At 41.8% G+C, this 15,992-nt stretch overlaps 1 protein-coding gene across 2 annotated transcripts in view; it reads left to right on the top strand.

Annotated features, from left to right (window-relative positions):
• The first annotated feature begins 1,637 nt into the window (after window positions 1–1,637).
• Window positions 1,638–15,992, top strand: part of pappaa (pregnancy-associated plasma protein A, pappalysin 1a) — a 65,904-nt gene continuing 51,549 nt past the window's right edge. For both annotated transcript variants that reach the window (XM_056747137.1, XM_056747136.1), the window contains exons 1-5: window positions 1,638–2,649; window positions 6,860–7,152; window positions 8,615–9,384; window positions 13,958–14,103; window positions 14,310–14,603. In XM_056747137.1, the coding sequence (XP_056603115.1) occupies window positions 2,262–2,649; window positions 6,860–7,152; window positions 8,615–9,384; window positions 13,958–14,103; window positions 14,310–14,603 (1,891 nt within the window). In that variant the 5' untranslated portion in view covers window positions 1,638–2,261. The remainder of the gene's footprint in view (window positions 2,650–6,859; window positions 7,153–8,614; window positions 9,385–13,957; window positions 14,104–14,309; window positions 14,604–15,992) is intronic.

Genomic DNA, 15,992 nt, shown 5'->3' with positions numbered 1-15,992 from the left:
TATGGCCATGCGCATCCGTTTTGAACCCCTCTGATATCTGAAAAAAACAGAATTTGTGTGGCGTTAGAGTTTAAAGTGGCTTGAATTGAAGTGAAGAATAACTGGTTGTAAATGTTTTCAAGCACGCTGCGACAGTTGAGATTGACTCGAGCAATTCAGAGTGTTTGATGTAAGTGAAAACGTTGAAAGTGCTTCACCCTCACGTTGTTACGTAAGGAGACGGGATGTGACGGGGGTGTAAATGATGAGAGGAAGTTTCATTTTTGGGGAAGTTTAAAGCAAAACGGCCATTAGGAAGCTGCTCTTGACTTAATTATTACTTGTTCTTAATGAAGTTAATTCTGCTGCAGTGTGACTCATCTCGGACGTCGGCTTTCAAGCGCTTCACAAAGCAATCTGCTGTCTGTCGTATCATTTAGCATCTCTCTGAAGGATGCGGCTGTCATGAATACCAGCACAGCCGAGGGTCCTAATGGAATCGGCTGCAACGAATCCTGAGAATCAAACGTACGACATCTGGACCGATTACGGTAATGAATATTCGCAAATAATGAATAGAATTTAACATCGCACAAACAGTAATGGTCCTCTTGGTAATACCAACAGACTTCCTTTACTTTATTTATCCAGACATCAATGGGACAGTTTACGCAAAAGTACAAAATGATTTCATCATGTCAAACCTTTACAACAGGCAGAACGCGGAAGAAGATATTTTGAGGAATGTTGATAAGCAAACAACACTGAACCCAAAAAAAAGACTGTGACATTTCTCGAAATATCTTCTTTTGTGTTCCACTGAAGAAACACTCGCACACAGGTTTACTACCACAATTAATTGATAAATAGTGACACCAGTGACACCTTAATGAATCCAATAATGAAGTGTCACACATTCTGAGAGTTTCCTCCGAGAGCCTGTCTTTCAGTCAGTCGGGGTGACGTGACCGCTGTGACCCGTGTCATTCCTCCGTGCTGTCTGGACAAAGGGAAAAATGTGCCCTCGCCACTGCAATGTGACAAAGCCGAGACAAATATTTAACTCGGTTTGGCCCTGGTTTATGGTAGGTAGCAATTTTCTGCTGTCTGCGTGTTCGTTTACACCAAACAAACAGAGAACAAAAGATCCTGTGGCATTCCACAGCGGCTCTGTCTCCACGCTCCACACAGATGGTCTGCCATACAAAGGTGGACCACCTCAAAGAACTGAGGAAATAAACTCTCGGACAATTTAATGGAGAATAGCACAGATTCCAGGTCTTTCCCTGTTCGAGCGGGACACATGCCGGCCGAGGGCCAGTGTGAAGTTCTAAATTGCTTGTAAGTAGAACGTAATGTTTCATTGTTTTGTGTCACGGTTTTCTCTTGAGTATGTGTATTATACGTTATGAGCATAGAGAAACATTTCTTGTGTTTTATTGTGTAATGTATGAGTTTGGAGGTTTTTACATTAAAGATAAGGAAAACACACAAACACGCACAACCGTGCAGAGCTCTCCGCCTGAAAACTTTCAAATGATTGAGATTATTTGAATTGTAGCCACTAGAGGGATACGCAAACACGGACACATACACATACACACACAGCAGTTTTCAACTCTGGAAACACTATCCGGCACTTGGAGGAGTGTGCGTGGAAATGTGCGTGCGCGCTTTACCTGTGACTTCAGCTCAGCACAATAGGAGGATCGCAGGGAAACTCTTGTAGGACTGAAACATGGGCTGTTCTGCTCTCGTGCGAGGATCACTCTCACTCATATAGGACTAAAGGATCTCCTCCAGCGCTCATACAGCACATCCATGACGAGACGCGATGCTCTGGACACCTCCGAACCTCCTGCAGACCATCTCATCCAACTTCAGCACACGCACTGATACTGTGCCATCCTCACATGTGACAGCTCGGCATGTTTGGACGGGACGTCTTTCTTAAACATTGTTTCGCGAGTTGAACAGAAGACGGGAGCGCATTCGTTGTGAATGAAGAACATTATCGATTAGCGATCGATCGGCGGATCGCGTCAATGAGCCAAACCTGACGATTCGCTTTTACCTTCGGAAACGTAGGCTACTTTAGAAACAGAAGAAAGCCTTTTTGTGTTCGTGTATCTAGAACTTTCGTGCTTGACAAGCGATTGTGAAATAAGACGACAAACAACAACAACAAGTGGGGGGACTTTGGAGTGCAAGAGCGCGTACGTGCGCATTTCTCCTGGACATTATTCTATCCATCGGCATCATCATCTCTAGTGTTGAATAAAATGAAAGTTTGGACTTTTCTTCAGTGTCTGGCCGTCCTGCTCATCCTGTGTGTGGGATCAGACTGCGGGACTGTCCGGAGAAAGGCACGCTCCAAGCGCGAACTGGTGAAGATGAGGGAAGCCAAAGCGGTCTTCCCGGGGGCTTGTGCCACCCGGCTGCCCCGGGGCAAGCGCTCTCTCCCCACGATGGACCGCCGGCTTCCCCGCCAGCGCCGCCGCTCATCTCCGGTGGAGGACGCGAGCTCCCATCGGGGTAAAGCAGTTTATTTCACGGGCAGAGGGGATCAGCTGAGACTCAAACCCGGCGTGGAGATACCGAGGGGGAACTTTACTCTCCAGATGTGGGTCAAGCCGGAGGGTGGTCAGCGCTCCCCCACCGTTATAGCTGGTATGGATAGATTTATGTTCAAGTTTTATGCATGAATGCATGTTTTGTGCCATAATAGTGCATGTAAATTACGCATTTAAACTGGGTGGTGTTGACAACACGAGAATCGTGCATAACTTGTACAAAATCGATTATCTCGATCAATGAAGTTTAAATGTCATGACATTGATCCCGAAGCAATCGAAACGATTAAACGAAACGCGCTGCATGTAATGTGGAGACGCGGCGCGTAAAATTGATGACGGAAACGCACGTTGCTGCATTTCTGCTTAAAGCTTTAGGCAGTACAGAGTTGCACTTACACATCACGTTTGCATTGGGCAGTTTATTGATTCAGTCGCACATAAAACTCTGGTTTGTTGTACTATGCACCTTTATTTTCCCAAAAGTCTTCTACTGTCAGAACGGCGTGAACTGATCCGCTCACATAGATATAAAACAGGCGGACAGCACTGTTGACTTTTCTAGGGTTTTCCCTCCCCGCGCCTTTGCGCGTCTGGAGAGCCACACGAACCCGCCCCTCTCTAAAACCACACGACCCTCAAATCCCCGAAAGACCCTAAATCCCACACGCACCACATCTCCGTCCGGGCAGGAGGAGAAAAGGGGGGAAAGTGAGGCAGCTTCCATATTGCAGATGTTCGAAGCGTACGCATCGACTCCGCGGAGCACCATATATCGCGCGTTGCGTTTGCGTTCTGTCAGCAAGCACCGAATCTGAGTTTGCAATTATACCCGTGCGCACGTTGGTTTTTGAATGAGCAAGCATTACACCATCTCCGACAGAGAGCGCAAACGGCACGAAATATTCCGCCTGTGAGACGTTTGCTTTTTACGCAGTCACGCAGAACTTCCACTACTGATTTACATCCGATGCCAGTGCACCCCCATCCAGCTTCCCACCACAGCGATGACATCATCTGTTTCAGGCTTGCAGTGGGTTAGCTGGTGAGTTTGCATGAATGCCTGAAAAAAAGGCTTTTACATCTCATGCAGTAGATCTATAAATCCCTGCGTAATGAGAGAATTTATACAGCATCAACATGTGCAGTGGAGTCCAAAAGTCATGATGTCAAGCTGAGAATACATGCTTGTAATTTAATAATATTTTGCTGAGATTAGAAAATTGCAAATCATGTCTGACGTTTGAACCCCACTTTAATGAAATATCAGAATCTCTTAAAAATCATGTGTGATGTGAAATTTGATTAGATCATTGATAGTGTGCTTGTGGTACAGTATGGCTTTTAAGTGCATTGGGTTCTCCTGAGGCAATTCCTTTAAAATATATTGACGTTTGCATCATTTTCCGAGACATCTGTATAAACTTTGGCTCCAGATATTTGCCCCCTGTCTGAATTCTGTGGATTTGATCTGTAGTGTTTGCTCTGCTGTGTGGTATTAAAAACATTCTGAAGTGATTGAAGGGCACTTTGGCAGATGTGCTCATGCTTAATCTTTTAAATCTAAGAATGGAAACATACGGCAGTTGTGTTGTTTTGAGGGAGGCCGGTGTTTATTTTCCAGCATTTGTTTGTCATCAACATTGTTGTTTTTGCACGGCAAATGATGTTTTTGTCTTGGTGTGGTGTCATGTTTTCATTCCATAATACCGTGGGGTTATATAGTATGGTTTAAAACGTATATCGGATTATATTGCCTTTGACAAAAGAGGGAAAACACAAAGAAAATGTAACATGTCCTGCCAGTGAGAGTAAATTCAGCACCCTGAACAGCGCAGTCTCAGACGGCCGGATTTGGACGAGCGCTCTATAGTTTATGAATATTATTTCGAGCGATGATTTCATCGGTGTTGCTGTAGATTGTTGACTTCGAGCATTGGAAACGATACAGGAAAAACCACATTGTCTTGTGATTTCGAGCAAACCTGATGAGATGATTTGCACTTTCCATCTGCTCGTGCGTCTGGAGCAGCAGAAAGTGCTTATCTGACACTCGTCTTCCATAACGCTGAGATAGGAACCCACTGAGACAGCAGATCTGATGTCTGATACTATGCCAGTTTGACCTGTTATGAAACATCAAAGCGTGTTTGGGTTTAAGGAGGCACTTAAAGTAGAGGCCAGAAAAAAAGGATTTATCCAACAAATCCTGACAAAACATGAGCAACTGCCTGTCTGCCTGACTGTTTGTGTTTCTGTGAGTGTAGGTGTCTGTCTATAAACAACTCTATTTGCGTCTGAATGTCTGTTTGCATGTCTCTCTCTCTTTATCTGTCTGTCTGTCAATCTACGTGTCTGTCTGTCCGTTCGTCCGACTGTCTGCTTTTGTCTGCATGTGTCTGTCTGGATGCATGTCTCACTCTCTCTATCTGTCTGTCTATCGCGTGTCTGTATGTCTGTCCGTCCATCAGTCAGTCCATCTGTCTGTCTGTCTGTCCGTCCGTCCGTCCGTCTCTCTGCATGTGTCTGTCTCCCTCTGTCTGTCTGTCTGTCTGTCTGTCTGTCTGTCTGTCTGTCTCTCTGCATGTGTCTGTCTGAATGCATGTCTTACTCTCTCTATCTGTCGCTCTTTCCGTGTGTCTGTTTGTCTGTCCGTCTGTTTGCATTTTTGTTTGCATGCATATCTCCTGCTATCTGTCTTCCTGTCTGCTTCTGTCTGTCTGCATGTCTCCCTCTGTCTGTCTGCATGTGTTTGTCTGTCTCCCTCTGTCTGTCTGTTTGTTTGCAGGTGTCTGTCTGTCTGTCTGTCTGCATGTATGTCTTCCTGTGTCTGTCTGTCTGTCTATCTGCATGTCTCCCTCTGTCTGTCTGCATGTGTTTGTCTGTCTCCCTCTTTCTGTCCTTCTGTCTGCATGTATGTCTTCCTGTGTCTGTCTGTCTGTCTGTCTATCTGCATGTGTCTGTCTACATGTCTGTCCCCCTCTCTCTGTATGCATGCACGTCTTCTCCTGTCTGTCTTTATGTCTGCATCTGTCTATCTTTCTTTCTGCATACATGTCTCCCCGTGTCTGACTGCCCGTCCGTCTGTCTGCATGCATGTCTCCCTGTGTCTGTCTGTCTGTCGCATATATCTGTCTGTCTACATCTGTCTGTCTGTCTGTCTGTCTGTCTATCTGCATATGTCTGTTTGTCTGTCTGTCTATCTGCATGCATATCTCCCTCTGTCTGTCTTTCAGTCAGTCTGTCCGTCTGCCTGTCTATCAGCATGTCTGTCTATCAGTTTGTCTGTCTTCCCGTCTGTCTGTATGTGTCTTTCTCTATGTGTGCATCTCTCATCTCTGTCTCCCTGTCTATCTGCAAGTGTCATTCTGTGTGTGTGTGTGTGTTTGTCTCTCTGTCTTTCTGTCTGTAAGGTCTGTAGACACTTTGAAAGGTTTTAAAACAAACAGACAGTTCTAACTCCACGTACGACGCTGCTTGTGTTTCTCTGTGTATTGATGTAATTAATATTTTTTCATAGAGGAATTAACTTCATGGATTTTAAGTCATGTGCAGTATCATTGAACATGATTTCACTTCATTGAACGTTTGATTTTGAAATGATGGCAGTCTTTACACGCTTGTCTAGTTGAATGTTTGTCTTCCTCTGGTTCTGAAGGAGAGACTGCTCTGAACGCCTCCACCTCTGCTTTTCATCACGCTGAAAGGCTTTTCCCCCTTAATTATGTATCGAATATGTTTTCCTAACGAAAGACAAATGGCAAGTGTAAAGTGAGTTTCCTTTGAACCCGAGACGTTTTGCACGGTTTTGTTTGTATGCAAATTCCTGTGCGTGTGTGTGTCTGTGTGTGTTGTTGGAGAGAGTGTGTGTTTAACTGCACCGCACGGTTCGTCTGGAAAAATGTAATGTGTTAGATTAATTGAGCGTGTCAGACCTCTGACAGCTGTTTACATAATAGACCCTTCAGGCATTTAAGCACACCTTTTACTTTGAGAGCGTATGTTGACAGATGGCAGAGATTTCTGATGGTGTCATGACTAGCCCATAATGTTTAACAGGGCTGACCCCTCTTACGTCCCCCACCAGCTTCACCGTTCAATGTTGACCCGGAGGGTCTGAGTATATTCCTGTTGTCAGAAGTCAAGCTTGACTAACATATGCAAACGTTTGCTTTTCTTGCCTTTCGGATGTTGATGTGCCCTGTTGATCTGCTTAATATGAACAAATATACCTTTAGATTACATAATCACCTGATCTCATATCACAACTTTGACCTGACATATTTATTCTGCGTCCTCAATCGCAGGTCTCTTCGACAAATGCTTCTACGCCTCCAGCGATCGCGGATGGCTGTTGGGGATCAATGCTGTGAGCGAACAGGGAAACCGAGACCCGCGTTTGTTCTTCTCCCTAAAGACGGACCGAGCGCACAAAGTGACCTCCGTTTACTCGAACGCCCGCTACACACCCGGCCAGTGGGCGCATGTGGCCGTGACTTACAACGGCCTCTATATGAAGCTTTATGTCAATGGTGCTCAGACAGCGGTCAGCAGAGAACAGTCAGGTGATGTCTTCAGCCCTCTAACTAAAAAGTGTAAGGTAAGTTTAATTCTTTTCACTTTTAACAATTTACCCAGAGGAAAATCTGAGATTTGAGATCTCTTTTTTTTTGTTTTAAGAAACCAACTTGTTTCTCAAAAAATTACTAAGAAAAACAGACACAAATGAAATTAATGTGGAGTTTAAAGGTCAAATATTCTGGATTTGAGCCAATTTGAGCAGAAATGTTTGGTTTCAATTTGAGATCTTATAATATTGTCAATAATATTGACTTTCGATTGCAGATTGAGAAACCTGAGCTCAGTTTGACACATTGTTGACATCTCTTCTCAAACTCTCATGACATTTCTGACTCTTTGTTTAGACTTAAATTAAAGTTCCCATTTGTTCTACATTTAATCTCATTGATGTCTAGAAGAAATATTTGAGATTTTTTCTTGTAAGTATTTTCTATGCAACATTTTGGACATTCAAGATTCATGCCATCTGTAGAAAAGTCCCAGTGAACAAAAAAAAAGACAATTCTTTTTTTTCATGAAATATTGCAGCGTCTACAGTAAATAGTTTATCAATGTGGGTCATTTTCTTGTTAAAATTCATGTGCCCTCATGATCTTCAAATCTGAAAATACACTTCAGTCCGGTAATGACTATCAATCTCAAATGACGTAAATTAGACGGCTTGGACGGATCATCTGTTAACTCCTCCCCTTCAACCGCCAGTCTGCTGCCAGTTTCATTTCAAAATCTATGAGCTGTTTTTCACATCCAATCAATTCACAGAGTAAAACGCAAGCCACGCCCACTAATGTTCTCAGTTGAAATTCCTTTTCACTCGGAAATGTGTCAGAATACGGAAGTAAAAATAATGCAACTTCCGGTTCACTGGGACTTTAAATGTGTCATTTTAAAGTCTTTTTTGTACTCAACAGTGCCTGCATTTTAAAGTCCAATAGAAAAAAATAATATTTCGTATTTTGCTCAGAATATACACTTCTATCTCAGAATACAATGTAACACATTCTTTTAAAGTTGTGTTGCGCTTTTAGTTTTTCTTTATAAAGTTTAATATGCTGAATACGAGCATCACATTCTTACCATTTATGGTACTCATAAAAAAACTATGAAATATTTGTACACATTTTGGTATTATTTCTCGTAAGCAGAAATGACAAGGACCTGGAATGTAGTGCTAGAGATAAATACATTTTTCAATTTGTGAACTTTTTTTATTTGCAATATACCCATATATCGTCATTATGATATGAACTCAAAATTGACTTGAGCTAAATATACACTAAAACACTAATGCTACATTCAAAGTAATAATACCACAATAATTAACACCACAAAATTGTACAAGTAATATAAAAAATATTAAACCCAAAAAATGTATGTTAACACACAGACACACACACACACACACACACACACACACACACACACACACACACACAGTTATTTTGATAAATGTAACCCATTGATCTGATCTGAACCGGCAGGTACTGATGGTGGGTGGAAATGCTTTAAATCATAACTACAGAGGCTCGGTGGAGCGTGTGGGTCTGTGGCAGCAGGCTGCGTCTCAGCGTCAGATCATCAGGGACATGCACAGATGGGAAGACCCAGAGGACCTGTTTGACCTGGTGATCCGCGAGACCTTCGAGCACCCGGCGCGCAAGTGGCTCCCGGTGAAGGATGGCAGTTTCCCGACGCCAGACGCGGGTCCCCGTGCCGGCCTGGGCTCGCTGGACACCACCTTGGAGCCTCCGGCCTGCGGGCAGACAGTGTGCGATAACACGGCAGTGGCGCGCAACTACAATCACTTCTGGAGCTTCCGGCGTCCCAAAACGGTGCGGTACCGGGTCGTCAACGTGTTCGACGATCTTCAGCGCAAACCCACGGTCACAGACCAGCAGATTCACCTGCAGCATCAGCATCTGAACGAGGCCTTCAGCATGTACAACATCACCTGGGAGCTGAGCGTGCACAACGTGAGCAACACGTCTCTGTTCAGCCGCCTGGTGCTCGCCAACTGCGACATCAGCAAGGTGGGCGATGAAGATTGTGACCCGGAGTGCAACCACACCCTGACCGGCTTTGATGCCGGTTATTGCAAACCCAGGACCCGCTGTCCTGACCATAAACAGGGCAACGGCGTCTGTGACACGGAATGCAACAACGAGAACTATGGGTATGATAGTGGCGACTGCTGCAACCCCGGCGTCACCGACGTGACCAAGACCTGCTTCAATCCAGCTTCTCATCTGAGGTGAGATGTCTTCAGATTGTCTTGTTTAAACATGTTACAATATTTCAAAATGATGTTAGTTGGGTTGCCACAGCAAATCCTTTTGGATGCTTGAAAAGGTTTCGGAGAATCAATGTTTTCTTTCCTCAAGCAGAATGTGAAAGATGAATGTTGGCTCAATATATTTGAACAATATTTAAATAGATTTTAGTAGAAACTTAAAACATAATCGCATCACATTGTTTACCATTTTTCTTCAATATCGCGCAGCCCTTATGAATAGTGAGACAAACCTTTTTGCTGAGATGTGTAACCTCTTCTATTCTCTCGTCTCATTTCAATGCAACTTTCTTCCAAATCTCCAAATCTGTCTGCTCAGGAAGCACTAAAGGTTTATGAAAAGGTAGCGATTGAAGAAACCACGGAGCGTCTCTAAAGGCTGATGATGGTTCTCTCTCTCTCGTGTCTCTCTCAAGCCCTCGGTTATTACAGCCAGATCTCGTCTTGAGAAATCTTCTTTCCCTGTGAGAGGAACTGTTTACTGACTGCTGTACCGTGATCTGCTCGCAGTTTAAACATAAGCGCTGGAGCCGAAAAGATAAAAAGGAAATTGGATTTCTAAATCCAAGTACCTGAGGCTGCCGCGGAGAAACACAACATGTTTACAGAATAGAAAGACGCTCTGAGATCGGGAAAGTAGAAGCGTTGGTTTGATTTACAACAATAAGAACAGCCCGAGGACTCGCAGAATCGTCCACTTAAGATACGAGATGTTTGCTTTCTGGAGGTTTTGTTGTATTGAACTAAATAAGTGTTTTCTTTTAGTTGGGAAAAACACAAAACTACGAAGTAAAAACGTTTCAAGAAAGCTTATTTGGTTTGTGTTTAGACCCGTGTCCGCGCAACAGTTTTGTTTTCGGATGCAAGTCATGAAGTTTTGTTTAGAAAAGCGCACGCAGGGTTCATGGGAAACCTTTCAACAGAGAAAAGAGTGAATGAATCGATAAGTGACTTAATCTGGATGAATCATCGCAGTATTCCAGGAATCCACTTTCTTGTGCCGATTGATTGAGTTTCTCTTTCTAGGAAAAGTAAATGTTTTCTACAAGCTGTTTGAAAAACCCTCCGGACCATTAAAACACATCCATGTTTCTCGGGTTTTCGAACGTCGTAGTGTGCGGCCTACGCCGAGACATCAGTCATGAATAACAAGCAGGTGGTTTTTTGCAAATATTGTCCCGTTGCAATCATCGGGAGATAATTCATCAGCGGATATTCCAGAAATCAGCCACAGCTGAGTTTTTGGAGGACATATTGCGATGAGTGGATGAAAGACGAGAGTGTTAGAGAGTGAGAACAGAAGAAGAGTCTTGAGATAAGAACCCCGAGCGGTTGTTTATTTTTCTTTGATTGTGACGACCGCGCCGTAAACCTGCCTCGACATTCCTGCTTAATTGAGAAAATTCTGCAAGAACGGCGCGCCGCGTGCGTGGCGCAACAGCGGCTGTGTGGTCTGAGGTTTATTTTTGTAGACCCGGAGCCTGTTACCACTTTGTTTGTTTAGGAATCCAGCAAACTGAAGACCACACCAGCCTGAGTGCTCTCGCGTGTGCTTTAAGCTCGTACGAATACCTTTTTACTTTTGTTTCAAAAAGTATATTCGTCAGTGTGCCTACAAGTGTTCTTCATTGAGGTTTGAGATCTTTGTCACCACCTAGTGAAGACAGCACTCCTGTACTCTTGAGCGGTCTTATTCTTTTAGTCTGGTTAAAATGTGTTGTAGCTGTGCAATCTCGCTGTATCTTTGAGTCTTTGATCATTTATTTCTGTTAGTTATGTGTTTGAGACAAATTTGTATTATATAGAAAACGTACATTCAAGCTATTGACACTTTTCTTTTAATTGAAAACAAATGAAAGATAGGCCTGAATGTTGAGGCACTTAAATTATTGACTGAAAGCTGAAATAAAACAAAATTATAGAGCAAAGTAAAAATGAATCAAAAAACAATTCAATGACAAAGGCACATAACAAAATTGCATAAAATGACACTAAAATTAATAGTGAATACTAAAAATCTATTTTTAAAGAAAATAAAAAAAATTGAAACGATATTAATCCAAACAACAAAAACCACAAAAAATGTATAATAAATATTATTTCGTTTTTTACCTTAGATTTTATGTTTTATTATCTAAATATTGTTATAATTTATTACTGTGTTTGATTATTTTATTTTGTGTTTTACTATATATAGTTTTTTTTAGTAATATTTATTACTTTATTTATTGTATTTATTGTTTTACTAGTTATAATGTACTACTTCTTTTTATTATTTTATTCTATACCGTATGTTATGTTTTACTATATAAACATTATTATAGCTATAATTGATCATTTATTTCATCATTTGTTATTTTATTATAGCACTTCTGCTGCTTCTTAACTCAAACGTTAAATGTTGGACGCATAAAATGAACTGAATATATACTCATCCCTGTCGGTAAACACGCTGTTGACGTGAAACATAAAAAATAAAAAATGTGTATTTGTCATGATTTGGTCATATGTGAATGGTGATACTGTGTAGTCACGCACCGCTTTCTTCCGTGTCGTGTGCTGGGGTCATTGTTGAATGGATGGTGTCACAGGGGTCATCTCGTGGAGGTCCAGACTCCTATACTTCACAGTTGAGTGCTGGAGTCCACAAACAGAACGTACGTTAATGGCTTTGCCCTTCTGGTGTGACATGGTTTCTCTCATTAAAGCACCTGTCTCTGGAAAAACACTTACACGCGCGTGCACATCTGCCGCCACTAAAGGTCAACGCGGACCAGACTGAGGAAAGACAGAAGAAAGAAGGTTGGCATTCTGATTGACGGCGTTCCGGGATTGGGATGATCTGAGCTTGTATATCAGGAAGGTTTTGGATGTCTCTGAATCTTTTTATTGTGGAAATCTCTCTCATAGCAACGGCTCAACAGCGTGATACACACTAGACAGCTGCTCTTTTCCTCTCCTCGCGTCTCTCTTTGACGTAGTGTGTCATCTCAACCCGAAGGGGTTGCGAACTCGGCAGTTTTCCAGCGGGGTTGTCTTGAGGGGAAGATTCAGGGAGGTTGAAGAATGATATCCCTGATATTTAAAGCACTCTTGTCTCTCGTGTCTGTTCTAATGTGACACATTTTGAAACAAGGTGTTGTCATATTTTAGAAGTGAAGGGTTTGTCACACAAATGTTAGAGCGGAAGGTGTGCGAGGAGGAAATTCCTCATCTCTGTGATGTGTTGTCTCACGGGAAACGCTCAGGTTCAGGTCAACTGAACACAGAGAATCTCATCTCGCTTCAGGAGCTTTACAGCTTTAACAGGGGCGCTGTAACCTTTTTAAAACAAAATAATTGATGATTGAAATCATGCTCAGCTCATGATTCTATACATTACACGAGACAGTGTTCAGTAATAGATAGTATCTCATTATTCTAAACAAAAGTTGATGAGACTTAAATACCAGATTTATTGATTTGTGCTGAAATAGTGGGATTATAACACCTAGTCATATTAAGTGAATCAAAACATTTGTCAGCAACATTTTTTGTTTTACACAGAGTTTGTTTTACAAATGGAACAAATCCAAGTTTTAACTGAGATTTCAAATATAAAATCTAATTTTAAGAAGGGTTTAGATAGCGGTAAAAGCACAGATTATCGTATTAAAAAACATCAAAACATTATATACAGTTGATGTGGGCAGCTCAACCGATAGGATTGAACAGATGTTTTGTATCTAAAAAATCCCAGAGCACTATGATGCACATCTTTAATTTGGAATTTTTCAATTTTCCACGTGTGGGAATCTCTTCTACAGAAGAAATAAAGTCATACGAGTTTGATCAGAGAGAGCAAACTATATAATTTTCATTTTTTGGCCCTTAAAAATCCCCCACCGTAATGCTTCTACATTATGTTGAGTACAAGCATTACAACAACTCTTTCACTTATTCGAGATGTTGATATTTATCATGTGATAATTAATAAATATTGTATAAAACACGTCCATTTCTTTGATACTTGTCTCCCGTCTCAACTGTCGAATGAGAAGCTTTTGTTTATTTGGAGGCGTTTCATCGGTCGCACACTCCAGGCCTTAAGTTAACTTCCTGTCCGTGTTTTGCTACAGTATAACTGTTCATATTATATTTAATTAAAATAAATATTCATTGACTATCAGTTGTGTTAAATTTAATTAAAACTATTGAATGGTTATCTATTCTTTGTGGAGGTCTACGGAAAGTTTTGTTTGATCCACAAAACGTTTATGTTGTTGCCGCTGAAACCGTCTGTACACACTTTATTTCACACACCTGAATCCGTTCTGATCACTCAGATGAGAATATCTCATTACGTAACGTCTGACGTTGTTTTCTACAAGCAGATAGCTGTGTGTGTTGAATAATCGTTTGTGATACAAGCCCACGACGGCACGCAGACAGGAATGGATGGGAAATGTGTGTTTACCAGACATAATGCAAGTCTTGACCTCTCTTCCTCTGTCAGATTTCTTTAGCTTTGCCTTCTGTTTTTTTCTGGCTACAGGGCTTATCTGGACGTGAAAGAGCTAAAAGAGATCCTCAATGTGGACGGCTCCACACACCTCAACATCTTCTTCGCCAATTCCTCAGATGAAGACCTGGCTGGAGTCGCCACCTGGCCGTGGGACAAGGAGGCGCTGACGCATCTAGGTACAGAGAAATGACTGCACGAACGCGCTCCACGCCAAAGATTTGAAGTGCGTTCGTGCAGTTTTTTCACGCTGACTCAGGATTTGTGGTGTGCACACTGTGTTCAGATGCTGTGTTTTATGGCCGGCACAACTGATTTAGTTTATCAAGTCGTGTGCCAACGCTTTGAATGAAATATCGAACCACACTCTTCTTTCCCGTCACAGGTGGAATTGTTCTGAATCCATCTTTCTACGGGACCTTCGGTCACACTCACACCATGATCCATGAGATCGGTCACAGTCTGGGTCTGTATCACGTGTTCCGGGGAGTCTCCGAGATTGAGTCCTGTAATGATGCCTGTATGGAGACCGAACCTTCGCTGGAAACCGGAGATCTGTGCGCCGACACCAACCCTACACCCAAATACAAGCACTGCAGAGACCCTGAGCCCGGGAACGAGACGTGTGGACATCAAAACTTTGTTCACACTCCGTTTAACAATTACATGAGCTACGCAGGTATGTTAATACAAATATTCATGAATGCCCAGTTAACACAGTTACATTGTGATGAGCAGTGTTGGGTAAATTACTCTGGAAAAGTAATTAATTACTAGTTACTAATGACATATTCAATAGTGTAATTAGATTACTGTACAAGTTACTCTCTCCAAAAAAGTATTTAGTTACTTATTACTAATTACTTTCTATAAATATATAAGTGATTCAAGGATAGACATCAAACAGCTTATTTAATTCATTCAAATAAAAGTAGTATTTTTAACTGACCAAAGTATTACAAATGTGAGAATTATACATTAAAGCACAGATTTTTAAGTTATACTTTGAATTTTGATGTCAATTCCACTATTACACACACATACATTACACTAAGTATTTAGTTTAACCACATCCAAAGTAACTGCAATTAAATTACAGAAAAAACAAGAGTAATCCCGTTCTTACAATTACAGTAACAAAATACTTAGTAACTAGTTGCACCCAACACTGGTGATGATGTACCTGGACCGGACCATATTCATCACCACGACGTTCCAGCGACATTACTTTGTGATTCCCATATTTGTCATGACAATGTAACATTGGACGTTTCTTGTACGTTGCGATTGCCTTCTAAAATCATTCGTCCATACTCGTCACAGAGAGGTACCAAATAACGTTTCTGGGACGTGACGAGTACGTCCCAACGACCAAACAAGCACGTTGTTAAAATGGTTATTATAATTGTATTCAAAACCCATCGTCTCATGGAGGATCAAATTAATTTGTGATTTAATCATTTGCGTTAACTATTCAATTGTTTGCATTTTCTGTTCAAATATGTAGCAAAGTCTAAAGATTAATGAAACTCAACACAGCACAGAAGACCACAGTATACTGAATACCAGTACACAACATTTCTGCAACGTTCTTCACGGGATTAATGCTGCGTTACCTCAATCCCGGATGTAAACGTCTGAAACGACAAACGAAGTAATTATCCGACCTCGGAGCAGACCGATGAACCCCAACTTCGGCGAGACCCGTCATTTGATGTCATGGACAAAATGGGACTAGCCCTTCGCAACCTTATGTGAACTGTAAACAAAAACATTTAAAACACAGAATATTTAAGAACATGTACGATAATAAATTTAGAAATATTTGAATAGCTACCATATAATGATATCATAGACCCCTGTTACGCTCTCTCTGCATTTCATAGTGACATCACAAGTGACGCATGCCTGACTGGAACGTATTGAGGTCGGAAGTGTTTTTTTTACATTTAGCCATTACATCACATAGCCGTTGCTTTTAACATCCGAAATCCGTCTGGAACGCAGCATCAGTACGGCGTTATTTGGGGACGTTGCTACAACGTTTCTGGAACGTTAGCAATAATTC

Source organism: Triplophysa dalaica, chromosome 4 (assembly GCF_015846415.1).
Source record: "Triplophysa dalaica isolate WHDGS20190420 chromosome 4, ASM1584641v1, whole genome shotgun sequence".
In the NCBI taxonomy this organism is placed as follows: domain Eukaryota; kingdom Metazoa; phylum Chordata; class Actinopteri; order Cypriniformes; family Nemacheilidae; genus Triplophysa; species Triplophysa dalaica.
The sequence above is the reverse complement of the archived record's forward strand: the minus strand, read 5'-3'. Positions and strand labels throughout refer to the sequence as shown.